Here is a 27,827-nt window from a genome sequence, read left to right on the forward strand (position 1 = left end):
AACGAATGAAAGCATGTCAAGCTGTCAAAGTGCAATAGTGACACATCATATCCTAGGAAAAACAGAACCACTTAGTTGTAAAACTAACACAAAATAAGGACACACTCATGCTCCAATTTCCGCTAATATCCTGACTCCAATCTTGTACTTCTACAACCCAGGAGGCATGTCTTAAATTTATACTTATCAAATAAAACTAATGCACCATGTTGTACATGTAGAAAAGGAATCACTAAAAGGTGGGAGGCTAGAAATTATGATAAACTAACTTGCTACATTTAAAAAGATATAAAAGGCTAACATAGCTTAACCTTAAGTATTGCACATCAACAATGACTTAAAATACCTTACTTGAAAGTAATTCTACACTAAATTAAAAAAAAAATGTTAAACAAACTTTCAAAAATTTGCTGAGCTGTGCTTGTTCTTACTCCTGTTGGTTGTGGGCTCCAAGGGGCTTCTTCCCACAACCTTGCAGCTCATGAAGTATGCATTTCCCAAGTCTTTACATGGAATCCCTCTTATTCCAGACAATACCAAAGGTGCCTGGGCATTACAGACGTCATTTCAGAAATAATGAGACCTTGATGACATTTTACTTAGGAAGAATTCAGTTACAGAGAAAGGGTTCTGCAGATATAAAATGTAAACAGTTAACACACACTTGTCAGAGCAGCACCATTTACACTACTCAACGTCCACACTGCGTATTGTATTGGAAATCAAAGCCCCGGACTAAAGAACCACCACTATGCCTGCTCTGCTCGCTGTGAAGAAACAGTCCTTAGAAAATGACATCCTACATATATGGCTGTGTGCTACTATTTTCAGATGAACGGTATATTGCTCATTTAAATGTCACCTACACATATTTAAGTAGGCTTTGGAACCTCCTGACAGCTAGTAGAAATAGGATTATGCTACAGGTAGAATCAAATGGCCAGAAACACCACAACAAACTAGTGCTCAATAGACTGACCCTCCAAGGAAACAGGAACTAAGAAAGGTTCAGAGGCCAGAAACTGTACAAAAGAGAAAGTCCAGACTTTTGACCAATGCCAGGACCAACATAGCCTGAGGAGATTAACTCAGTGTATACTCACCAAGTATCCTCTTGACTTTATGTGGTCAAAAGCTCTAAGCATGCCACCAATGTTCAAAGCATACCACATTTCTTAATTCAAGTTTTCGCTGGGGAGATTCAAAAGGTAGAAGATGTGCCCAACATCTTTAAAGACATGCTCGGAGTTATTCTGCCATTTAGATAACAAGGTGTTTGCCAAAATTTAGGTAAGGTTGTCTATCAATTGTTTAAACTAAGTTGGGATTGGCAAGTAGCAAATATTGGAGGTTTCTTGACACGTTCATCATTTACAGTAGTTATTCCTGAATATAACTGACTACAGGTTATTTTCCCTTACTCCTCTGGGGTTATTTCATTGATAAGCACATAACCCTGAAGGATAGCATCATGAACAAACATCTAAAATAAATTCTAATAAAAAACTTATAAACATCTTAAATAATTCATGATATATGCAAGTCACCACTTAATAGTTGCTTTGATAAACAAAAATCTTACAAATTCAGTTAAAAAAAATCAGCAGCATAAGATAAAGCAAATATGCAAAAATTTAAACCATGATAAAATAATTAGGTTTACATTATACAGTTAATTACAGCAAAAATACAATACAGTTTTGTTGCTGTTTAAAAACACAACTTAAGTTTTAAATTACAACACTTGAAATTAAAAAAAATAAACTACTTTACTACAAAATGAATTCTACATTTTCTGAAAAAAATCACTCAAAAATATGACCACTGAATTGTTTCAAAAGCAGTTCTATCAATGACTAACCGATTCCCCACCCCTCCCACCCTCCCAAGTCCCAAGTAGTCATCTACAACAGCCCAGAGGTCCGGCCGATGCTTCTAGACTGCTGTCTGTATCCGAGGCCAAAGTCGGATCTGTGGACATTGAAGACATGTCATTGACAGACGGTGAAGACGATGGATGCTGAGAGCCATTGATCACTGCTGCACCTGTGCTATGAGAAACAAAACAGCAAACCAGTTGCAGAGAGAGTTGCAGACTGAGCTGCCTGCATTGTTTTGCCTACCTCCAGTGTCAACATCCTTCTCTTCCTGGGCTTAGTGGGGTGCCAAGTCATATTGGACCTAACACTAATGTTTTCTTGTCCACACAAGCTATGGGAGGAGAATTCTGCAAATGTCTAGAAACCAACATTCCTGTCCTTTCCATAGTGCATTTTTAGTTTAAGACAGAAGTTAAAAGTCCACGGAGTTAAAAGTAACATGGAGAATTGCCCTATAGCAAGATCCATGAATGTGCCTCAAGGTGTGTTCTAAGTACACACAAAACTGATTACATTGCATTGTGTTGGAAAGAAAATCTCAAATAACCGAATGACTAAAAAAAGTCTGAGAATTAAAATTACCTTTGGTAGTGTTTCACACACACACACACACAAAAAAAAAAAACAAAAACAAAAACAAAAACAAACAAACAAAAAAAAAAACCAACAAAACAAAACAAAACAAAAGCCACACAGTAGCCACGTGACACTTCTGGTACATCTGACACAACAGAAAGCCAACACAAAGAAACCATTTTGATTAGGGAGGACCTGAATCCAGTGCCCCAGTCTACACGAGATTGTGTGGCTTGCCACAGTAACACAAACAGCCTAGTTAGGGAAATTCAGGTCTTTGATTCTACACTTGCCTGGTAAATACTAAGTGAATATAAATACAGACTTACTAAACAAAGAGAGAGCAAATGTTTTTCTCTGCTAAAAGCAGTATTCAACAAGTATTTCTTGCAGTTAAAGAAACCCAAACCTCACAAAATAGGAATACCTATGCAGAGATAGAAATCCTTTTAAGGGGTAGGCCTCATTCTGGGGTAGGACTATGTTAAAACAACTCAATAATAGGTAGCAACTTTCAAGCCATTAGCTTACTAAATAAGGGTCTCAAGAACACATTTATATAATAAAAACAGTGGGTTCAGGGCCCCAAGGTGCTGATAGCAAACAGGTAGCAACTCTGCTAAGCTACACCTCGGAATCTAAGATCATCCTCATTCTGCATAATGATGAACCCAACACTTAGATACAAGAGGTCCTCCAAGAGCCTGTTTTCAAGTATGACAAAAGTACCAAAAAGAACATCAGTACTTGATAGTACATGGAACAAATTTTGTAGTGATGTTTTTATCTACGCCAACTGAAGACTGTTCAAATCAAAGCATATTGACTGCTAGGGAATTCTTCTTTAAAAACACGGCAGCAGTGCCAATGAAAACCAGGTCTAAATCAGTAGAACAAAGCCAACAGCCAATGTATTGAGATAACAGTGTGCCAGTGCTGTAAAATCTAACTATCAAAGTGAGTGGGCATGAGAAGAACTGCAGGTCTCAGGCCCCTGAAGATTTTAACACAAGTTGTAAACCTCAACCAGGTTTATATTGTAACCAACCTAAAGGAGATGGCTGCCCTCTTATGACTCCATTCTTAGTTCGCTCTTCCAAGTCCATTACCTCCTTGTATATCAGTTCTGAAAAAGAAGAGGAAAAATACATTTTTTGAAATCAGAGTATACAGGTATGTAATTAAGTCAAAGCTTGTGTATCTGTTAGGTGCATCAAGCTGGGTCCTTGCAATGACAGCAACTGCAGGGGATCAAGCGAGTGTTAGCTTCAGACTCATGGGTGTTAGCAATTCAGATCTTCAACCCCAGACTATGTTGACATAAAGCAAAGCTCTCTGCTCTAACTTCAAGCTGGTTAAAGGGCAACTGCTGTCAGAAGCCAGCAACTGCCTTCAGTTTATCAGACACACAGCATTCTGCCTTACAGATGCTTGTCTAACTCTGTCAAAGTGAGGGCTGGGGTCTGTGCTTATCTTCCTTCTACTTCCTAAGCCCTGGCCTTATGCAACATGGGTATAATTACAAAGATTTATAACCAAAGCAGCATTTACAATTAGAATGGGACAGAAAGGTGTTTTTACTGAAGAAAAAGCAGAAGCAGCAGCTTTACCTCCATCCAAGCAGCCTATAGCAGGCGTGAAACCAACACCCCTTTCTAAAACTCTTGTGTCCCTGAGTGTGGGGGCAACAGCAGATCACAGCAAAGAAAGATTTGACTGAGAAAAGACAGTGTGCAGTATGTACCCCATACCCTAATCTTCCATAGCATTGTGACAGTCCATGAACATTCCATGTTCATTACCATTATCTATGACCTCTGGGTCATGCATTCTTTGAAAAATTAAATAAAAGTAATTCTGTGAAAAAGTATGAACCAAAAATGTAAAGATTTCCAAAAGGTTTGTATAATTCCTGAAGTTCAAGCTTTTTATAAAGAAGCCTTTGTGGGAGACTAGGCATGGCACACCTGTAATCCTAGAACATGAGAGGCTGAGAAATCATAGTTTGATGCAAGCTTGGGCCACTTACATGTTTTTATTTTAACATTACCACAATCATCAAAAGCATTATCAAAACTCAATCAATCAATCAATCAATCAATCAATCACCTAACCAATAAATGGAAAATTTCTTTTCAACTATAGAAAATTCTCAAAAAAAATATAAATAAACAATAGATATATGAAAAAATGATCAACATTCCAAGCCACAAGGGACATACAAAAACAGTACCAATATTTTATCCAACATTAATCAAAATAGCTACCATCCACTAAAAAAAGGCAACAAATACTTGCAAAAATGTGGTTAAAAAAAAGGAACCTTCATACATATTACTAAAAATATAAATTAGAATAGTTACTACAGAAATTATTGGTTCCTCAGAAAAAAAAAATTAAAAAACAGAATTCCATTAAAGGAGTCTAAGGCAGAATACAACAAAGATGTCCAAACACCCATTTTCACTGAGGTATATTATTCACAGCAGCAATATATGCTATTAGCCAGATGCCCATCAACAGAAAAATGGGTAGAGAAAATGTGGTGAGCAGGGGTGTGGTGGCATATATCTTTAATCCCAGCACTCCAGAGGCAAACAGCTCTTGGTAAATTCAAGGCCGGCCAGAACTATGTAGTAAGACCCTGTCTCAAAAGAAAAAGTGGTGTATATGTATGCAAAGTAGTTTTAGCCAGCCATAAAGTAGAATAAAATTATGTCATTTCCCAGAAATGAATAGAACTGTAAAGTATCATATTAAGTAAAATAAACTTGACTCAGAAAGATAAATATTACATATTTTCTGTCTTATGTGGAACGAGATTTGATAATATAAATAAGTACGACACAAAAGCATACAGGGGCTTATTAGAGGGAGAAAAGGGTCCAGAGAGAAAATAAGGGAAGACATAAGAGGGTAGTAGGTTTATACGAACAATGTAAAGTGATACACATATCTGAAATGTTATAATGAAACCTGTTACTTTGTACACTAAAATAATAAAGAAAAAGCATCTTTATATATAACCATATTCATAAAATAGAAAAACTAAATCTGATGTTCAAAGATGATAAATTAAGCCATTCTACTGGTGACAGTGAGGATAGATTGGCACTCTTGTGTCATGCTCATCAAAGCGAATTTACAATTTTGTTGATAAAAACCGGGAAGAAACTAACATTTACCATTTGGTCCAGCCTGAGGCTTTGGACTGCTCTCATGAACACAGCAATGGACTGCGTGAAGTCCACACATGGACTTCTCACATGGGAGTGCTTCTCACATGGGAGCTGGACGCAGACAAACTTCTCTATAGCTCCCCACATACCAGCTATTAAACTGCACAGGTAGCTGTGTGGGCCAAGAGTGTCACATTTGAGCTGTATGGATGCATCAACAGACAAATGTGTATAGCATACTGTGAATATAACCACAGCGATACCCCAAACATGGTTGTAGAAACAAAGAAGACACGTAAGTGCCTACAGCTGAGGTGGAGGAGAATTTCAAATATTAAGGAAGGAAACTGACTTCCCACTTTTGTAAAACAAATGAACAAAAACATTACTAAGTATGTTATCAAAACAGAATGTAACATTAATTTCCTTAACATGAAGAAGTCACTGCAGAAAGCCAGAGGGCCAATCAGTGTTTAGACTGTGTTGAGCCTTACCTTTCCACTCCTCTATTGTGTGTTCCCTCTCATCTAACTGCTTGTCAGGGATCTTTGGTGGTGGCTGAAAGACACAAGTCAGTAACAACTGAGTTAGTTTACTAAAAGTATAAACCCTATTAATTATTTGAAGTATCAGCCAGACCTAAGACTTGTAAAAATAAATCATAGTCAAATACTGATCAGTCATCATTAACTTTCTGAAAAGTAGCACTGCAAAATTCTTTTGTAAGAAATAAGATGCTTTTCTTTTTTTTCTTTTATCTCCCCAACTTTTGAAATTGTCCTATTTTACCTGTACTACAGAATTCTGCTGTTTTTGTGTACAAAACATTTCTAACTAAGAAAGCACCCACAGACATCCTAGCTCCTCTAACCAACTATCAATCAGTTCAATAGAGTGAGAAGGTTAGAGAGAAATAGAGAAATAGAGAAATAGAGTGGGAGGTTACTTGACTATGTGCGATGGCTTGGATATATGCTCATTAACCTAAGATTTGCTTCATAAACAACTAGGATAATATTAACATCATCTATCACATTTTTATTTAAAATGATGTTTCCCTTCAAACTCAATTTTAACCATCTCTAAGATTGCAGTATGTTCTTCAAACATTAAGGAAATAACTTACGGCTTCTGCTTCTGAAGGATCATACCAGACGTTGATGTATGGGTGCTGGAGAGCTTCATCTACAGAGATCCTTTTGGATGCATCTATTACTAGCATTTTGGATAACAAATCTCTTGCCTGACTGGCTGCAAAAATAATGATATTAATATGTACCTGTCCATGAGATTCTCCAATTATTCATTTTAGAAAGTTGAGGTCACTTTTATCTTTGCCAAGCATGGTGATACATATGCTTAAATTGGCTGAACTGAGGATGCAGAAGCAAAAAGAATCACAACTTCTAGGCCTGCCTGGTTTACATGAACTTAATCAAACCAAACCAAACCAAAACAAATTCTATTTCTAAAAAGAATGCTTTTATTAATTATTTTTGTGAGTACTAAGAAAAGATTTATTGGTTTTTTTGTTTGGTTTTGGTTTTTTTGAGACAGGGTTTCTCTGTGTAGCCTTGGCTGTCCTGGAACTCATTTTGTACATCGGGCTGGCAATGAATTTGAGATCCATCTGTCTCTGCCTCCTGAGTGCTGAAATTAGAGGCACCACCACAGTCAGCTTGATTTATTGCATTTTTCATTTGTGTGTATATGTGTGTATAAAGGAAAGGGGGAGGCATAAGAACAACAATTTTGTATTCGCTGGCAGACATAATTGAGTTAGATCCTTTAAGAATATGACTAAACATTCCTCCCACACATCCTGCCCAAACAGAATGTAGTGTACACATTTATAAAACTTACCTTTAAGTTTGTTATGCTCTGAGTCAGCTGGGAAAAGCACGTCAGGGAATAGTTTCTCAAAACTATATCCAGCATATTTAGGTCTGTTTTCGACATAAGTCCTTACTGTTGGTTGTAGCTTCTTCATAAACTCAGGACAAGGTGTTCCAAGCTGTTCAATAACTTTATTCCATTGATCAATATCTATTATAAAGTAGCTAAGAAAAATACTCCATGTATCAAATGTTCAACACTTTAATCATATCCACATTAAATACAAGAAAAAGGAAAATTTAAAGATCCTAAAGAATGTGGCCATTATATGTTATTATGTATTTTGTATTTCAAAGCCACCTTGCAAAAGGCATTGATTTACAGTGAATAAGAATAATCAATAAATAAGCTTTGTTAATCTTATTTAGTGTGCAGGTATATATAAACACTAATTTTACCATAAAATGGAGGCATAAACAAGCAAATTCAAAATAAAAATTACAACTATAAACTTTCATTACTATAAAGACTCAATAAGCAAACTACACAAAATTTTAATATGTAAAAATTCACCTTTTTCTTAGCTCTTCAAAAAAATATAAATGCACTGCCTACAGAGTAAGAACTATTTCTAGTCTGTCCTGCTTTTCTGAGTTCTTTACACTAACAGTGATAAATATGACGACTTTGGTAAGTGTAGCATTTTCTTTTGCCATTCTCAGGTTTGCCAATGTTAATCACGCTTGTTAAGCTCTGAAATGCATGAAAATGATACCAGTATCTCAGTATGTTGTAGGCTAGGATTTTCTGGCCTTATTCCTTCTAGTCTTTATGCTCCAAACCTTAGAAGACTAATGTCTTACACATTCTAACTGTAACGTGGTGAATATTCTCATTTTACCTAAAATAACTGTTACTCACTGATCGACACATCATTGTTAACATAAATTAAAAAATTGATGAATTAAAAGCATGAATCTCAACCTAATTACCAACATAAGAAACTTATTGCCAACATTCTCAGCATATTATGTTAACGTAATGAAATAAGACATAACACAAACAGAACAGTAACAGAAAGATACAGAGAACCAAAAAAAAAAAAAAAAGACAAAACAGGAACAACAGATAATTTCAAACTTCATGCTACCTTTAAAGTAGTTAAGGACTTCCTCAAAAGTTAGAAATTTTTAGTGAAAGCCATAATTTCTGTATGTTAATCAACTAAAAGTCATCAAGAATCTGTGAATAGTCACACTTGAGTACGTTTCAAAATTAACATATGACACAATAAATGAGAAAAAGGAAAGTCTATGTCAAGTAACAGGTGGTATTCTGGAAGAGTAATTTAACAATACTTTGTATTAGGGAGAGACAAAATACATTCCACCTGACCAGGTTGACATGGTACCATACATTTTGACCTTTAGAAACTATACTTTAGGCCAAAGATAAGGATACGATCTGTACCTGGGAACAAAACACCACCTTTGATCATTTCTCCCATGATGCACCCAACTGACCAAATGTCAACTGAAAACAAAATGCAATGACATTAACATAAAGATTTTGGTTAAAATAAAAAGAAAAAATATATAAACACTGAAAAAAAACCACACACACCATATACACTTAAAATTATAAAAAGCAATACAAAATAAAAATGAATGACAGTGAATGTACTCTGACTACCAGCAGAGACTGTATGTCCTGCTGCCAGATGCAGCCTACGAACACTTCAGTTTCTTAGCTCAACAATTTTTTGAACTGTAACAGCCACAAACTTTACATCTATTTAAAAACCTCAATGTACAAATGTAGCACATATCCCTTTTCATTAGCAAACAAAAGGAAGCTCATCACCTAGCTGATTAATCTGCTGCAGTAGCACAAGGATACAGTCCCTTCCTGGAAAGAGGATTTTGTGGCAAACCATTTCTCCCATAATGCACCCCACAGACCATAAATCCACTATATGTTTGCAGCACAAAAGAAGGAAAAGCAAAGCAAAAGGTCATTAAAATCAAAGAAGCATAATATGACTGCATCATCTAAAAAACTGCAGAACATCACAAAAAAGGTGGCTTTAATTTCAAATAATGGAATAATTTAAAACAGAAAATATTTTTCAAAAAGCTCTGATTCACAAAAGAAAACATGAAGTATGGCATTTTAATTACATACACTAATTTTAAAGTGAGAGTTATGCACAGAAATTGTTTATTAAAAACTATACATTTTATAACTGAGAATTTGCTTGTAATATACAAAGAAGAACCAAAAAAACTTTATATATAAGGTTAAGAATATATAAAATTACAAAAATAAGATATACTATTTTGAGGTCTAACTGTGCATTTTACTCTCCCTTTAAGTTAAATAAAAAAGCATGAGCAGAAATAATTTAGTATATTAAAAACAAAAAGAATGCCTCTGGATTTCAATGAAATATTAATTTTTCTCAGAAAATTTCAAACTAGATTTCACACGGTTATTCAACTGAAAAAGCTTTGTTTATTCTGAACTAAACAGTAAGTTATTTTCTTGGCAACATCACTTTACATTTATACCCACCTCTACCCATAAAGGAACAAATGCAGAGAAAGAACAGCTCATCTAATGAGAAACCTTGGTAAACAAGTGTTTTTCATTATTTCTATTTAAGGTGTTGTTTGTTTGTTTGTTTGTTTGTTTTTAACTCATAAGACCAAATTGCTTTGGGTTTAAAAGTTAGTTTTGGGTGAATGCAGTATCAAAGGACCTACAGATCTGATCTACAAAGAGCTGTCTTGCAGACCACCATACTTGCTACAAGGGGTCTAATTTTCTGTCAGGCAGTTTAAATAGATTAGATTACCCCAAATTTTCCAAAATATTCTTAAGTACTCTACAATAAAACAAGACAGGAAGTGTGTGTGTGTATGTGTGTGTGTGTGTGTTTGTGTGTGTGCGCGCGCGCACGAGAGAGACAGAGACAGAGAGAGGGAGAGACTGATTGACTGAAAGAACATCATCTGTATGTCACCCCTAAGACATAGTGAAATTTCTATGATAATCAAAAGTTTCACAGCAAAACCAACAGCAATTTGTTTATCAATTCTCAAAACAAAACTTGAAATCTTATGCTGAGACTAAGAAAACAGAACAGGATGTTTACTTAAAAAGTGATAGTGCTGTTTAAAGTGTTTTTAATTAGCTCAAAAAAGAAGAGGAAATTAAACAAGGACCCTAATTTCAATGGTATCATATATGTGCATATGTATCTTGTATGTATGTATAGAGTCTTCAAGACTGACTTAACAGTTTTCTGGTTCAAAGTGAACAACTGTTGCAATTTCCTTCCTAGAAATATGCCACACATAAAAAGTTATGGTCTAACTCAACATATCCACACATCATACCACATGCAATCTCCTTAAGGCGAGATACAGGCTGTAAGGCGAGATACAGGCTGTAATCAAACACTAGTGTTTTGCACAAGAGGTTGACTCCACTAGCTTTCCAGAACTGGGCCTTAATGTAGCTCTTGAATTTATAGTGAGTGCTACTATATTTCATTTGTTTGTTTGTTTTTGAGACAGGGTTTCTCTGTGCAGCCTTGGCTGAATACAATTTGTAGACCAGGCTGGCCTCAAACTCAGAGATCCACCTGCTTGTGCCTCCTGAGTGCTGGGATTACAGGCCTGTACCACCAAGCTCTGCCTGTGAGTATTACTGTAACAATGACTAAAGGTGTTAAGAGATATGAGCAAATATGATTAATAAAAACTAGAATTATTACTAAGATTAAATTACTAAGAAGTGTATGCTCATGTTTAAGTTACAGACAAGCAGAAGTCATAAATCGTGGTTTTAGAATTCTTTATCTAGGGGTAGGACTGTTAGAAAGTATTCACATTTAAGACCTCAAACCTTCCCAAACATTTATGGGAAGATGTTTAAATACTTGATACACAATGGAAACAGTGATGCACACTTAATTCCATGCACTTCAATTTAAATATATAAAAATCTTATTGATAAACTAAATCAGAAGAATATTTCAAAGTGAAAGCATATGCTGACCGTTCTCCTTGTAGCCCATGCCAAGGATGACCTCTGGTGCTCTGTAGTAGCGAGTCACCACATAAGGCGTCATCATAAAACTCGTCCCTGCAGTCCTTGCCAGTCCGAAATCAAGGATCTTCAAAGTGCAGTCTGATTTGACTACTATATTACTAGGCTTTAAGTCCTTCAAGAAATAAACATTAAAATGATTGCTAAGACACAGATTTTACTACTTAACTGAGTTACATAATCTGTCAAACAATATGTTAATTGTTCATTGTTTTCACTGAAATACCACTGCAGAGATTTATTACAAATAGGCAAACCCAAAAAGTCAGATTTAAGATCATTTCATTTACATGAATATAAACCCAGTACAGACATCAGTAATGTTTTATTTCCTAGAAATTAGGACGAGCTAGGAATTCTTATACAAATACAGCAAGAGATAAGGAAAAGCATCATAAAACTCACTTAAGAACTTCTGTGCTAGCCATAGTGGCCTCATCCTTTGACATCCCTGTACTCAAGGACAAAACGGAAAGGCTGGAAGTTCAACATACACAGTGTACTGCTCAGTTGTTTTACTAACTTGACACAGAAGCTAGAGACATCTGAAAAGGGGAACAACAACTGATAAACTTCTACCAGAATGGCCACTAGACAGCTCTGTCCGGGTATTTTCTCAATCAGTAATTGATGAAGGATGGTCCAACCTATTGTAGATGGTGCCATCTCTGGGCAGGTGATCCTGGTTGAATAAGCATACCGTGGAGGAGCGCACCAGTAAACAGTACTCTTCCATAGCGTCAGCTTCCTAATCTAGGTTCCTGCCCTGACTTTCCTCAGAGATAGAGACTGTTACATTAAAATGTCAGATGAAATAAGCCCTTTCTTCCAGATTACTTTTGATCAGTGTTTTCAATGAAAGCAAATCATGACACATAGCAAGACCCTATCTCAGTTACCAATCAAGGACAAGAATTAAAGCTATTATGGTAAGAGTCATCATATATTAGCATTTACATACTAAATTAATAGCATTAAAAATATCATTCTAAAGTTACAAAAAGCTTTATAGCACTCTAAAACCACTATGGAACATTCTGCCAATATTCATGCAATCTTGATATAATCCTGGTATACGTTATTTGGTCAATGATCGTCTCTCATACATATTCGACTTTGTGGGGAGAGAGGCTTGGGAATCAATCTTGTATAATAGATGCTTGGTTGAAAAGAAGAAAAAGAAATTATCAGCCTGCCCATTTCTGACTTCCCACATAATGTCACCAACATTTGCTCACAAACTTTGTTCACACAGAGTGGACACTAGTGTGCTGGTGCCACTAGTTTATAAAATTACTTTCTGTTAAAAGTACTGAATAATGTTTTCGTAAAAAAAAAAAAAAAAAAAAAAAAAAAAACTGCCACTCCGCTCCCGCCAGAAGAAAATCTGTGTGATGCCTACTAAAATGAAGGCAGTGGCATAAAAACCCAGGGCTTTACATCTTCATGCTTTTGCTTGCTGGCTTTGATACATAATCATATCCATAGGATATTATCTCACATGCACAGATGAAGAGCAGATATAAACACTCAAAGCTAAGGCCCTCAAGACAAAGATCTCTTTTTAAATTGGATCTCTTTTTTAAATCTAATCTCTTTTTAAACATGCAGGAATGCTTGTATGTGGTTTCTTATTCTGACAAGCCATCTTAAGAATACAAGGTCACTCCAACAGAAGACAAAAATGTTGTCATTCCTATTCTGCAAATAGAATGTTGCTAACATTTCTAAAATATAGGATATAAAACAAAGAATGTCCATGAGTAAGAATAAACATTATGAATTTCAGTATCACTTTCATGTCTGTTGTTATAGCTGGAGGTTACTGGCTCTTTATACTAGGAAGTTCTAGTCTAGAAAAAGCTCAAAACACTCTTTGTTCTGGAACAATTATGAGCAAATAGATTATTTAGAAAAAAAAAACAGTTTAAGGAAGTAAACTGCCAAGGATATTTGACTCTAAGAATATTAACTAAAATTCACCTTTTTCTTTTAGTGTTTATCTTTTTATATCCTAACATTTTTTTAGTACATATGGGAAGAATGTCTTGGAGATTACACTTATTCGTGCAGAAAGAACAGAAATATACTCAGGGAGGCAGAAGCAAGTGGATCACTGTGAATTTGAGGAAAGCCTGGTCTACAGAGTGAGTCCAGGACAGCCAAGGCTATACCGAGAAACTCTGTCTTAAACACCAAACCGAACGAAACTGGAGACAGAGACACAAAGAGAAAGAGACTAGAAATAATTTAGCATTCCATTTTTAAGCCTCTCCAGTCAGGCAAGGTGGCAAGAGTAGACCTAGTAGGTAGTGTCAACGTGGGAACAAAGTGGAGAAGGAGCAGCATGTGATATCGTACAGATCTTCTCTTGCTTTGGTGATTAGGAACATTCTAGATAGTGGGCATCTATACATTAAGCTAAGTGCACATCCCCACCATGATCTGCTTGCACACATCATGTGGGAAATAAACCTTAGTCATATTTAGCTACTAAGAGTTTGGTATTTGCCTGGGTAGTGGTGGCATACACATCTGATCCCAGCATTCGGGAGGCAGAGGCAGACTGATCTGAGTTTGAGGCCAGCCTTGTCCACAGAGAGTTCCAGGACAGCCAAGGATACACAAAAAAACCCCTGCTTGAAAAGAAACAAAACAAAACAACAAAAAAAGTTTCTGTTACTGTAGCCAAGCCTAGCTTATTCTGGCTGAAACTGACCCATGAATGAGGAGTTACTATTACATGTTGAATATCCCTCATCTAAAATCTGAAAGGGCCAAATATAAGTCTTTTTTTTTTTTAAGTGTAACTGGCAGTATTCAAAGGTTCTTATATCTACTTTGATGTCTATGCTAAAGAAACTTAAAGATAGCCTCAAATCAGTCCACAATACAGGGTCCATAATGCCAGTACTGGATTTCTGATTTTCAGATTAGGGATGCTCATCTGGGAGAATCTATGAAAATATCTAACATTCAAAAAATTCCACAATCAGCTGGGCGCAGTGGTGCATGCCTGTAATTCCAGCACTCAAGAGACAGGTGGATCTCTGTGAGTTGGAGGTCAGCCTGGTCTACAAAGTTGAGTCCAGGACAGCAAGGCTACACAGAGAAATCCTGTCTCAAATATATATTAAGAATTCCACAATCTGAAACACTCTGGTGCCAAGCATTTCAGAGTCAGACAATTTATGCAAGGACACAGGACTATGAGCTTGTGACTGAAGAGCACTGAAAGCAGTTATCAAAATGAAAAAAGACACAAATCATGCAGAAGCAAAGTATTTTATGTCATCTGCACAGGACTTGCATAATGACCAGGGGCTGACAACTGAGAGCCTGATTGCTTTTGCAAAGTTAGTTTTATGCAAACTTAACAACACTAATTTCACCCCGTGTTATCTATGACTGCTTTTGTGACAGAAGGGCAGAATACAGCTAGTAGTTGAAACAGAGGTTATGTTCACAAAGAAAAAAGAAAAGAAAAGCCTCCCAGAATGTCATCTTTACATAAAGTTTTTAAGCCTTGCTCTGTAAGAGGTTAGAAGGCAGAGTGTTGTTGGCGGCAACTGTCTGCCTGAGAAGGAACTGGCAACTTGGAAAGTGGAAGGAAAGGTAACAGTGTCATTGTTCTGGACAAGCTAGATGCGAGTGGAAACCAGGAAAAGGCAACAGATGGCTTAGCTTATCCCTGGACCACCCATCATGGTTTTATATGCCTATCCTTGTGACCTGTTTTAATTAATGGAACACGGACTATAGGATGCTCAGCAGATCTGAAGAAGAATTGTGAACATGCTCAAGCTAGCGGTTGTACTCTTCTCCCAAGGGAAAGGCTACCCCTGGAAGGAGGCCTGCAGCAATGCTGCACAGCCAACACTGCAGACCCTGAGCAGGCACTGTGCTTTCAGGTCGTGGGCACCTTGGCTTATTTCTATGCATCATTTTCCCGTAACAAACAAAGCTCAAAGCCTCTGCCCGTGTCAAATCCTCAAATTGAGGAAATCACTTCAGTCTGTCCAAAGAAGCCTGGAAGCCTGAAGGTAGACTTAAGAGAGCCTCAAGTAACTCCAAGAATATACAGCCTGTCAGCTAACTAATATGCTTTTAAAAGACATAAAATCAAAAAGCTGTAAGAGAAGCTGCACTGCAAGAACAAAACTCTATGTCTGCTGTCAAGAAAGCTGCTAAGCATCTTACATGGATAGGACAGTAAGAAAGAAACTCTGTTCCAAATGTAAATAGTTGTATTTCATGGGTAGGAAGCAGGCCAAAAAGGCTGAGCAGCTCTTTAGTATACAGCCTCCAATATTTACTGGAGATTTATTTAAGAAGAATAAGAGAAAAGGGACTCCTCTAGGGAGCAGTCAGGTAATATAAACAACAGTTCCTCAGAACTCTTACAATGTCCATCCAGCAGAATTCCAACTGCAAGTAATCAACCAACTACTGTATTTTTTAGTTTTCCAATGAGATTGTTGTGGCTCCCCTGGCTCCACCTGACTAGTCTATGGAAGGAACCTGAGAGGGAAGATAGAGCCAGTTCCTATGTTTCTGGGCCCAAAGGATCAATGTCTGAATCTGATATAGACATTAATGTGTATCCCCTTTAAGGTGGTGTAGAAGAGAGCTGTAGTGTGTCAGGTAACAGTTGATGCAGGACCGGTACTCACGAGCATTCATGAGTGGCCCCTCCCATCTCCCTGCTCTTTTATAAGGCAGTCTTCAGGACTGAGTAGTCCGCTGATGCCCTAAGTAGGGGTATGGCGTCACTCCCAGGCCAGAATGTGAGGCAGTGCACTACCGCAGCTCTCTTCTGCTCACAGTGAGGGCTAGTTAGAGAAGTCTCAGCAAGGGCTTGTAAGTGCCTACACGGACATGCAACTGCACTTCCTGGAAGGAATGAAAGTTTTAGATTGTATCCTAAACCAAGTGAGTAATCACAGAATGGTAGAGTTAAGGGGAACCTAGAAAGGAAGACACAGCTACAATTATTGTATCAATTTCTTTTGGTAGTTGTTTCAGAAAAAAGATGGCAAGAGAATATCTGGCAGGAACAGCCAGAATTTAGTGCCCTAAGAGAGTGGGGAAGAGTGATCCATCCAAGGAGTGGTTTCCATAGGCTCTGTGAGGTCTGTTCAGACCCTGGGCTCAGAGACACTTAATTCTTTCATTTCCTAGGAGGGCTGGCTGCTGGTGGCCTTCAGTAAACTCCTCCAGTAACTGATTTCAGTGCACAGGTTAAATAGGAGCTACCAGCTGAGGCTTTTGAAATACATGTAGCCAATGTAACCTCTCCCTTTGTCTATTTTACTTTGTTATGGACACTGATCCTAACAGAACTCTCCAATAAGCTATTTACTTATAAAGCTCCATCCTAGTTTCGTGCATTGTACAGCCTAAGGTACAGGTCATCGCAACACCAGATACCTCTCAGAATGCCTATTGTTAGCTCAACTTTATACATTAAGAACATTTCTATAGCCGAACTTTATTTTTCCTAACATCTTCAAGCTAGACAAGAAAAAAAATAAACAGTAAAGAGACAGGAAGGAATGCTTCCTTTTACTGAGATTAGCAATACCTTGATACCAAAGTCAGAGTAAAACCATCTTCACAGGAAAACTAGAAACTAAATCACTAATGAATCCAGGGGTAAAACTCAATAAAAATACTAGCAAGCCAGTTCTAATAGTATACTGGAAAGATTATATATACAATGTCTAAATGAGATCTATCCCAGAAATAAAGGGGAGTTCAAAATACAAAAAATTTATCAATGTAGTATAATTTATTAGTTGAAGGGAAGCCATATCTTTAGTAATTTAAATTGGTACATAAAACCTTTGGCTAAGTTCAAATCCTTTGTTTGTTTGTTTTGTTTTTGAGACAGGGTTTTTCTGTGTAGCTTTGGCTGTCCTGGACTCACTTTGTAGACTAGGCTGGCCTTGAACTCACGAAGATCTGCCTGCCTCTGCCTCCCAGGCTGTTGGGATTACAGGTGTATGCCCAGCTAAGTTCAACATTCTTTAATGACCAAAAAAATATGCAAATCAGGAATCAAAGATAAATAGAGAAGAATTAATATTCTATAAAAGGGGTCTAACCTTTGCCCTGAACTGCAGGTGACTGCAACCTCTGGAAAATCCTGCTTGACAGGACTGCTCTCTTAATGTACAGGTTTTGGTCATGGACAATCAAACAACAAAATTTATGGTAAGGGCTTTGGAACTTGCAACAGTTCCAACCTCTGGAGGAAATGAAGATGCAATGTATTAGCATGAATCAGAATGATTTGCTGATTGACAGCTAGGAAAGTGGTATGTTGCTGTGACCAAATAAAATACTTGGATCACAAGTCTGGGGAAGTTTCCCTGACTGGTGTCACGACATTATCATGCTTTGTAGCCAACAAGATAACTAAAAGCTCTATGTTGGACTCAGATCTGCATACAAGCCTCTTTCTCACACTGGTCTGACTCTTACCTGTTATAACAACAGCTTAAGTGTGCTACCACTAGAAGTTCTGTGGTCACTCAAGTAAAAACAGTAAACCTTGGGGAGATGGCAGAATTGCTGATTTGTAACCAGATGACCGGAAATGAGGGTAGTTATCGGGACTCTTGAGCCTATACACATTATTATATATTAAGCACACTTTTATGGGGTCTATAACTTCTGAGTAGACAGTGTGATAATAAAAAAGAATATTTATAGAAGCCCTACAAATGGAACCATATTTAATGGTGGCTACAGATTAAGACTGTTTGAGTGTGTTTCCCCAGGGTCTATGTGCTAGAAATTTGGTCCTCAGAATGGCAATGTTAAAGTGCTGGAGTCTGTAGAGGGTGGGGCTATTGGAAAGTAGTTTAGTCATAGGCATTGTTCTCATAAGAGCCTAATGTTGGTCTGTGGAATGGGTTAGCTCTCATGAGGGAGGGAGTGTAAAAAGCAAGACCACCCTCCACACTTGGCACCTTTTTTACACACAATCAGATTTGCTTTCTGTTTCTCTGCCATGCTTGTAACTAGCCTAAGTGGCCTTAGGCTAGAAGCTGGTAATGCTACCTGATCTCAGATTTTCAGCTTCCAAAACTGAGCTAAATAAATTCTTTTCCTTATAAACATCTATTGTGACAACACGAAACAAGAGTAATACAATGGTAAAAGATGGAAAGCTTTCCCATTACAATGACAAGCAAAACAAATGTGCCTATTTTTACTACTGTTCAACACTTTACTGTAAGTTCTAGCTAGAGCAACTTGGGGAGGGGAAGGTACCCAAATTGAATATAAGTAAAACTATGATGCAGATGACATGATGTTAAAAAAGAAAAGAAAAGAAAGAAATTCAGTGTGTATTAACACATAAGTGGAAGTCAGAAAGAAGCATAATGACACACTTTACGGCAGAGGAAAGACGACGTGAAGATAGAAGCGAGTGCTTATGGACCTCACTAAAACTGCAAAGTTTTGGGTACTTGGAATTGAGGAAATATATAAGTCCTACTGTTTCAGCTATTCAACCTATAGTACTACAGACTAACATAACTTAGGAAATTGAAAGATCTTATGTTTACAAATTGGAATGATAAAACCAGCAATTCATTCTTCATATTCAATGAAATCTTTGTCCAAAGTCCATTGGCTTTTTCTGTGGAAACGGAAAAGCTAATCTTCAAAATTCATATGCACTCAAAGCAGTTTCAAAACTACTGAGAAAGGACCCGGGATTCATAGCATCCCATTTCAGAGCAGTACAGAAATACATGTGTGGGCTAGAAAGATGGCTCAGCAGTTAAGAGCACATACCTTACAGGAGACCTGGGTTTGGCATCTAGCATTAAAATGGAATCCTGTAAATCCAGCTTCAGGGGATCCTATCACCTCTGGACTCCATGGGCCCCCATACCCACATAGCATCAATCACACTCACACACACAGACACGACATCACACACACACACACACACACACACACACACACACACTTAAAATAACAAAATTTGTTAAAAAAAAAAAAAAGTGGTTCCAATACAGAGACAGACATAAAGATTAATTATATAGGACCGGCAGTCCAGGATTCTGAAGGGTACTGGTACAACTGTCTGAAGGCTGGACAACTGTAATTTTACACATGAGAGAATGAAGGCGGGCTCTTGCATTATACCATATACAAAAATGAATTCAAAATGGACCAAAGACCCACAAAACTCTTATAAAAAGAGACAATGTTGAATTTTTTTTGATCTTCAATTTGGCAACAGATTCTTATATAAGACACAAGGGCACATGCAATAACAAAATTTTGATATTTCATGAAACCTAAACCATTTAAATATTAATAAGGCATCATTAGTAAACTGAAAACCAATATATAAATTAGTAAATTATGTCTGGTAAAGGTTTTGTATATATGGAACTAGAAGAGCTATACAAATCTATAAGAGTAACAAAAAGGCAAACAACTGATTAAAAAACAAGAGCTAAACAAATACACGGTTTTCAATCACAACACAGAAATGGCCAACCAGAAATGAAAATATGCTTGACCACTGTGGTAGCTTGAATGAGAATGGCCTTCATAGGCTCATATGTTTGACTATTTGGTTCCCAGTTGGTGAACTGTTCAGCAAGCGTAAGGAGCTTTGTAGCTGGGGGTGGGCACAGAGGTTTCAAAAGCCAACACCATTCCAGTTAGCTCTCTCTGTGTTGCTGCCTGCAGATTAAGGTCTCAGCTACTGTTCTAGTGCCACACCTGCCTGCCTGTTGCCATGTTCCCCACCATGAGAGCCATCGACTCACACTCTGAAAACTGTAAGCCCCTCAGTAAACTTGCTCTTTTATAAGTTACCTTGGTAATGGCATTTCGTCACAGCAACAGAAAAGTAATTATGACAACCATCAGTAGCCATTAGAAAACTGTTTCCCAAAACTACAACAAAATACTACTTCATTCCCATTATGATAACTAAAATGAAAGGCTCAGGTACTAAATAGTGGCAAAGTTACAGAAAAACTGGAACTATTATATATGGATTCTGGGAACGTGAAATGGTACCCAATTTGAAAAACAGCTTGATGGTTCCTCAAAAAGTTAACACCACATGATTCAGCAATTCTACCTAGAAAGACTAAAGAAGATGGAATAAATACTGTATATGAATTTTCATAGCTAAACACTAACTGTAATTATCTGTGGAATATAACATGGAATATTATTCATTCACAGAAAGCAAAGACATACTAATATATGATACAGCAGATACTGCAAAAACATTACACTAAGTCAAAGAAGCCTGACACAAAAGGCCATAGTGATTATATTTACATCTACAGCAGATAAATCCACAGTACTGAATTACCAGGGTCTGAGGAGAGAGGAAAAATGAAGAGTGAGGGCGTAAGGGACTTTATCTTAGAGGGTGATGAAATTTTTAGAGTTTGACATAGGTGGTGGTTATACACCACTGCAGATGGACTGATGTTACTGAATCATATACTTCAAAATGGTTAATGTGATGTGAATTTCACTTCAATGATTTAAAAGAAAAAGATCATGTTGGGCTAAAGAGATAGCTCAATAGTTGAGAGCACTTGCAGAACTTGCAGAGGACTGAGGTTTGGTTCCCAGCACCCAGGTGGCAACTCACAACTGTCTGTAACTCCAGTTTCAGTGGATCTGATGCCCTCTTCTGGCCTCTGCAGTCACTGTATGTTGTTCACTTAAATACATACAAGCAAAATACTTACACAAAATTAAAAAAAATAAATCCATAGAAAAAACATGGTGATATTTTTCTACTAACCCGATGAATAATTCCAGCAGAGTGAAGGTGCTTGATTCCACACAGCATTTGATAGAGAAGGTAGGACATTCTTTCATGATCTAACTCCATCTGAATCACTTGGCAAAGGTTTGCATCCATGAGCTCCATGACTATGTAACTTTGTGGGCAGAAAAAGATGACAGCTAAAGTGTACAGCAGCAATCTACAGATAGGCACTAGCAAAACTCTGTATTAACAGCATTTTAATTACACTTACACATCTTGGAATTCTTCTAGGGATTTCTGTGGTGTGAAAACATTCAAAAGCCCAATTATCTGTGGCAAAAGCAAAGAAATAAAAACATTAGAAACTACTTCCTAATGCTTCATTTGGGAACGACAAATACATGTGTTACAATAATTCACTGTCAGTTTATAATCATTTCAGTTTTATACCCGAAGCACAAGTAAACTTACATATGTTTATTAAAATTTCACTGCTAGAAACTAAAGAGGAGAAAAAGAATAATCAGGAGGCAGAGAAGATCTTTGGAGCAAATAAATGAGTACTACACTTGTTCAAGCTTATAGGTTCTCTTAAACCAAATGAACTTTATAGGCTGAGAGCCCAGGTCAGTGGTCACCTTTACTAGGCATGCAGAAAACCTGGGTGAATTTCCTAGCACTGAAAAGACAAAAAGAATAGAATGTAATTTAACACAAATGATGGACTTTGGGTGATTCATTAATGCAGGTTTATCACTATGACAAAAGGCTCACCCAGTAGGGGGACACTGATTTTGAGGGTGCTGAATACATACAGGGACAGGGAATATGTACAATCTTGGATCTTTCTCTCAAATTTACTCCGAAACTGCTCAAAAAGTCTTAGAAAACAGTAAGTCAATAGAAGGGCTTCACAAAACACTTTCTATTTAAAAATACTCTATCAAGCATTTGTTTTCAATCAACATCTACTTAATTTGTCAGCAAATATTAAGTACTTTCTATGGGACTGGAAAGATGGCTCAGAGGTTAAGAGCACTAGCTGTTCTTTCAAAGATCCTGAGTTCAATTCCCAGCAACCACATGGTGGCTCACAACCATCTATAGTGAGATCTGGTACATAGGCACACATGTAGATAGAATGCTGTATTAAAAAAAAAAATAAAAGAAAAAGAAAAGTACTTTCTAATAGTTCTTATACACCTCAGTAGTTCTATGAATTCCCAGTACTTTCTTCCTCTGGTGTTAACACTTCTCTGTGCCATTTTCTTTGTTTTTGTTTTGTTTCAAAGATGTTTTTATTTTGTGTGTGTATGTATATATATATATATATATATATATATATATATATGCATGCACTATGTATGGATTTGGTGTTGTGGAGGTGAGAAATGGGTACTGGATCACATGGAACTGAACTTAAAAACAGTTGCAAGCCACTGTGTAGCTGTTAGGAATCAAACTCAGGTCTTCTGTAAGAACAGTAATTGTTATTAACTGCTGGGCAAGCTCTCCAGCTTCATTTTTGTAATTTTCTTTACTTACAGTTAACCATTGTTTCATCTATGAGAATATTTTATGTCTCACTACTGTCCTTAAGCTTTTCCTTTTTTATGTCTATGCTTTTTCTTACATGCTATCTATGTTTTTTTTCTTCAAAAATTTATATGCACATCATTCTCAAATATACATTAGAAGCCTTTACTTGGCTTATCAGTTTCAAAGATTCATGATGATGAGTCCTTTCTCAGAGTACCCTTCCTTTTATAACAGAAGGCTCAGAGTGACTTCTGACTCCTTATCCAGTATTAGTACCATAAGCTATTTCAAAGAATATTGTTCATTCAATCAGTCTATATTTCAGCCTTGTTTTCTCATTCCTTCCATGTACTTACAGGCCAAGGATTCTACAATCACATCTATACTGTTCATACATACTATAATTACTTCTAATACTAGACTAGCAGGCTGATCACCTGTGCCTGCCCCAAATTCATGCTTAAGGCAAAGACTCTAATGAGATGGTATCTACAAATGGGGCCATTAGGGTTGGATTAGGTTATAAGACTGAGGCCCTCATAATGTTAAGATTAGTGGTCTTGTAAGAATAACAACAAGAGCTCTTTCTCCATGTTCATGTACCACGGGAGGACAAAGCAAGAAAATATTTGTTTGCAAGTCAGTAAGAGAACAGTTAACAGGAACCAAGTCAACCAGCACCTTATCCAGGACTTTCTAGCCTCTATAATCCTAAAAATAAGTCTTTGATGCTTAGTCCAAACAGTCTGTTTTATTTTATGGTGTTAGTCTGAACTTACTAGTACAAGTAGAGTCTTTAACAAATCAGTAAATCCAGATACCATTTTACTTCCTACAATATAGGAAAAAAGACACGATTCTATTATTTATCACCTTCAAAATTTAAAGCCAGTGGCCAGTTCCAAGCCTCCCCGCAGCCTACCTGAAGTCCTCCTGGGTGCACACTAACTACCCTTCTTTTGCTAAATATGAAATGCGTCACTTTGGCCACACCAACGTAATTTCAACATGTTAGTTTTTAAAAACCCTTTAAATATACTATTTCTGTATTTGTCATTTATTTTCAGAGCTTAAAGATGGCCCTCCTTTGTACAGTCTAACAATCCCTAGCCTTGAAAAGATGACTATTCTATTTGGCTCTGAGGCATTGACCATGCCATTCCTACACCCAGCACACTGTAGCAGAATGTCATTTTCATTACAAGTTCATCAATCATAGACCACAGAGGATCCTTGTTAGAAAGAACTAGCTGATCTGCCTTCATGGGTCAGTATGCAACAAAATATTTTAATGTCTACTGGTAAAGGGACTGTTTTCCTAGACATAATCTTCATGGGAACAGAATGGATGCTATTCATACATACATTAAGCTCTGCTTATAGAAAGTATCTGTCACTAAATATTCAGAAAAACATTAAGCCAGAAAGGTTAAAACTAATTATTTAAGATAGAAGAAATAACAGCAAAACACACAAACACACACACAGACACCTGACTACTATAAATAAATTTGAGCCTCTCAACCAGATAAAGTACCTACAAAGAGACCTGGACAAGTAGTAAAATTATCCTTAATAAATATTTTGGAAAACCAAAAGTAGAAGAGAGATATTAAGCAAAATGGGGTTAATGGATGTTTAGAGCTGTTAGGTTTGGGAGATAGGGGAGGACAGCAAAATGATACAGAGTTTCTTTCTGGTTAAATATATTAGTGAACATATTAAACTATTTAACTGTTACTTTAAGTTGGTGAACTGAACAGTAATTGAACTGTATCTTCCTAGCTTTTTGTAAGGCAAATGGAAACACAGCTGTATTATTTTTCAAAAAAGCAAACAGGAAATTATCTTAGATTAGATAGTCAAACAAAAGTCAAGGACTGATTAGTGGATGGGATATGACTAGATATCAAAGAACTAATAATTACCACAACCAAGTAAAAACTTACTAAAAACACTATTTTCCTCTGTGGACAAAATACAACAAATAATAAGAGTAAGAGAGGAATAATGCAACTAGATACAGTATTTAAAGATTTCAAAAAGGGATTTGTGAAAATTGTCTCTAATTTCATGCGTTGAGCATGAAGAAGAATTAGGGGAACCTGGATCATTCTGATAGTTATACATGGCAACTTCTACAATAGCTTAGTGGTTCCAGCTATTATGAAGACAATCTGAGCAATTCTGGTAAGTGAAACAGTAATGTAAATTAAGAATGAAGATTTTGTATGCATGTATGAGGTGTAGGAGTGGGGATCTCTAAAACTCTGAGAATAGCTATACTTTACCTTTGATACCTAAAAGGGAACAGCAGAAAGTACTATACTTGATTTTCTCAAAGCAGCAGGATGCAATGTGACTTGCTATCAAGTCACACTGATAACTGTTAGACAATGTGAGTCAAGTGGATTATTATCTGCAATAGAGAGACAGACCTCACAGCTATTAGAGAAATCCATCAGACATACAGCACTGTGCTAATTGCCTCATCAGAGAGGCCAGGTGAAAAGAGAAACTAAGAATTACAAGAACCTTGAAAAAAGTGGGGAAACAGTATTTCAAGATTATCTGTCAAGAACAACAAAGTGCTAAAAACAGAAAACATTACAAAATACCACTCATACACCATAAGTGGCAGAGTAGTTTTTACGATATTAATTTTTTTATATTCATTCAATGAACAAACTATGTTGAGCATCCAGTCTGGGCTACTTTAGATGGCTAAGCATACAGGACATGCTTCCCACAGTCTCCATTTAGCAAATGGAAAGACTTTGTTGCCACCCATGGTAGGGGAAACAGCATCTGAATTCAACAAAGAAAAACTGAGGCAACACTTCTACAGCCCTAAAAGAAACTATGTCCAGACTAGAAAGGGCATGAGCAGCTCTAGCAGAGGTAGGGACCACAAGCATAACTCTGGCAAGCACCATGTCTGGCTCCCATCTTCAACAAGAAATACTATAGTTTCTTCCTTGATAATGAACACTTTCCTCTGTCAGCCCCCTTTTTCAAAAAACCAACTTTCACCTCAACTTTTAATTGTCAGCTTAACAGAGACTGAGGGAATGGCCAACCAATGATTGGTCCAGCCTGAGACTCACCCCACGGTAGAGAGCCAGGCCCTGACACTATTAATGATGCTCTGCTCTGCTTTCAGACAGAAGCCTAACATGACGGTCATCTGGGAGGTTCCACCCAGCAGCGGATCAGAGACAGACGCTAGGACTTGCAGCCAAGCATGGAACAGAGCTCCCGGCATCCTGTGGAAGTGTTGGAGGAAAGATGGAAGGACCTCAAGAAGACAGATACCCCATAAGAAGACCAACAAAGACAACTAAGCCAGACCCACAGGGGCTTACAGAGACTGAGACATCAACTAAGGAGCATGCATGGTCTGGACCAAGGCCCCCTGCACATATGTGGCCGATGTGTAGCTTGGTCTTCATGTGTTTGCATGGTGAGAGGAAGGAGTGTTTTTAACATGGACTCTACTGCCTGCTTTTGGATCACTTCTTCCTGGCAGGGCTGCCTTTCTTGGCTTTAGTAGATGAAGATATGCTCAGTTCTGAAGTGACTTGATGTGCAGGAAAGGGTCGGTGCAGGGAAGAGGGGAGCTCCCCTTTTCTTGGGGGAAAGGGAGAAGGAAGGGGAAAGGAGGGACTAGAAGAAGAGTGCCCTTGGGAGGGGGTGCCTTTGGGATGTAAAGTAAATAAACTTAAAAAAAAAAAAAAGTCAGCTTAGGTCTCCTCTCCTGGCCTGGTAAGCCTTCCCAGTTCACTGACACAGAAATCTCCCTCTTGAGATCTCAGCATTTACTGTATGCCCTCTATCATCTGACAGATAAATTATTACTGCGTTGTGGTATTTAACAAAGCATGTTTCACTGCCTTCAAATCAGTATCATAAACTTCCCAAATAATAAGCCTAATCCTTAACATCTACACATTTCTCATTGGTGATGAATCTGTAACTTTAATATACAAAGGTTCTAAAGGTGGGCTAGATCACAAAATGTGATGAACTGTATATTCTACACCAGAAATGGAACTCACTGTATCTTATAAACTGCACTAGACAATATGTCTCTGGCCAGCACTTTCCGTTTAATGCTTCATAAAACTGTTCTCTATGCAATTCTCTCCTAGTTTATATCCTCCCAGTTTGGAAGGACTGTCGCATTAAGATAATCACAAACATATAAGTATGCTTAATGCAAAATTTAAAACATTTAACTTTTCATTATCAAAATGAATGAAAGTTTTCTTTTCAGCTGGGTGTGGTGGTGCATACCTGTAATCTTAGCACTCTGGCAGGCAGAGCCAGGCAGATCTCTGTGAGTTCGAGACCAACCTGGTCTATAATGTGAGTCAAGGAGAGCAAAGGCTACACAGAGAAACCCTGTCTTGAAAAACCAAAAAGTTTTATGTTCAAGTTAGAAATGTTTACCTCGTTCCAAAGTTTTTTTTTTTTTTTGTTTTTGTTTTTCGAGATGGGTTTCTCTGTACAGCCTTGGCTCACTCTGCAAACCAGACTGTCCTCAAACTCAGACATCCACCTGCCTCTGCCTTCCGAGCACTGGGATTAAAGGCTTGCTCTACCAACAGCCAGCTATTTCCAAAGTTTTTCTTCAGCTATTATTATCGGTGGTTATTGGAGTAAAAGTACTGATTCCATTTCTTAGAAGTCAGAATTAGGTGCAAAAAAGAAGTTTGAATTTGGGTTCTAGTAAGTCCCAATGTTCAAGTAAAATGGAACTGAATTCATCTCTGTACAGCTTTCTGAAATGCCAGCTTTACAGGGAACAAAAAGACGTAAGATGAATAAAAAGCTTTTCAAACACTTATCTCCTTAAAATACCTTCTATGAATTCAATGCCAGGAAACTATCCAATCTAAATTTTAGAAGTCCTTCATTTTCTTT

General features: G+C 37.2%; 1 protein-coding gene across 3 annotated transcripts in view; it reads right to left on the reverse strand.

Annotated features, from left to right (window-relative positions):
* Positions 1 to 1,883: 1,883 nt before the first annotated feature.
* The window catches only part of Mapk8 (mitogen-activated protein kinase 8), a 79,752-nt gene continuing 53,808 nt past the window's right edge, over positions 1,884 to 27,827 (reverse strand). The window contains exons 4-12 of one of the 3 annotated variants that reach the window (XM_055612430.1): positions 21,634 to 21,659; positions 21,396 to 21,534; positions 11,537 to 11,702; positions 8,933 to 9,004; positions 7,499 to 7,681; positions 6,762 to 6,886; positions 6,130 to 6,193; positions 3,505 to 3,582; positions 1,884 to 2,046 (exon numbers count right to left, since the gene is read on the reverse strand). In XM_055612430.1, the coding sequence (XP_055468405.1) occupies positions 1,901 to 2,046; positions 3,505 to 3,582; positions 6,130 to 6,193; positions 6,762 to 6,886; positions 7,499 to 7,681; positions 8,933 to 9,004; positions 11,537 to 11,702; positions 21,396 to 21,534; positions 21,634 to 21,659 (999 nt within the window). In that variant the 3' untranslated portion in view covers positions 1,884 to 1,900. Of the gene's footprint in view, positions 2,052 to 3,504; positions 3,583 to 6,129; positions 6,194 to 6,761; positions 6,887 to 7,498; positions 7,682 to 8,932; positions 9,005 to 11,536; positions 11,703 to 21,395; positions 21,535 to 21,633; positions 21,693 to 27,827 lie in introns of all 3 variants that reach the window. The other 2 variants (XM_055612429.1, XM_055612431.1) reach the window with 2 other exon arrangements.

Source organism: Psammomys obesus, unplaced genomic scaffold (assembly GCF_907164565.1).
Source record: "Psammomys obesus unplaced genomic scaffold, mPsaObe1.curated_primary_1811, whole genome shotgun sequence".
Classification (NCBI taxonomy): Eukaryota; Metazoa; Chordata; class Mammalia; order Rodentia; family Muridae; genus Psammomys; species Psammomys obesus.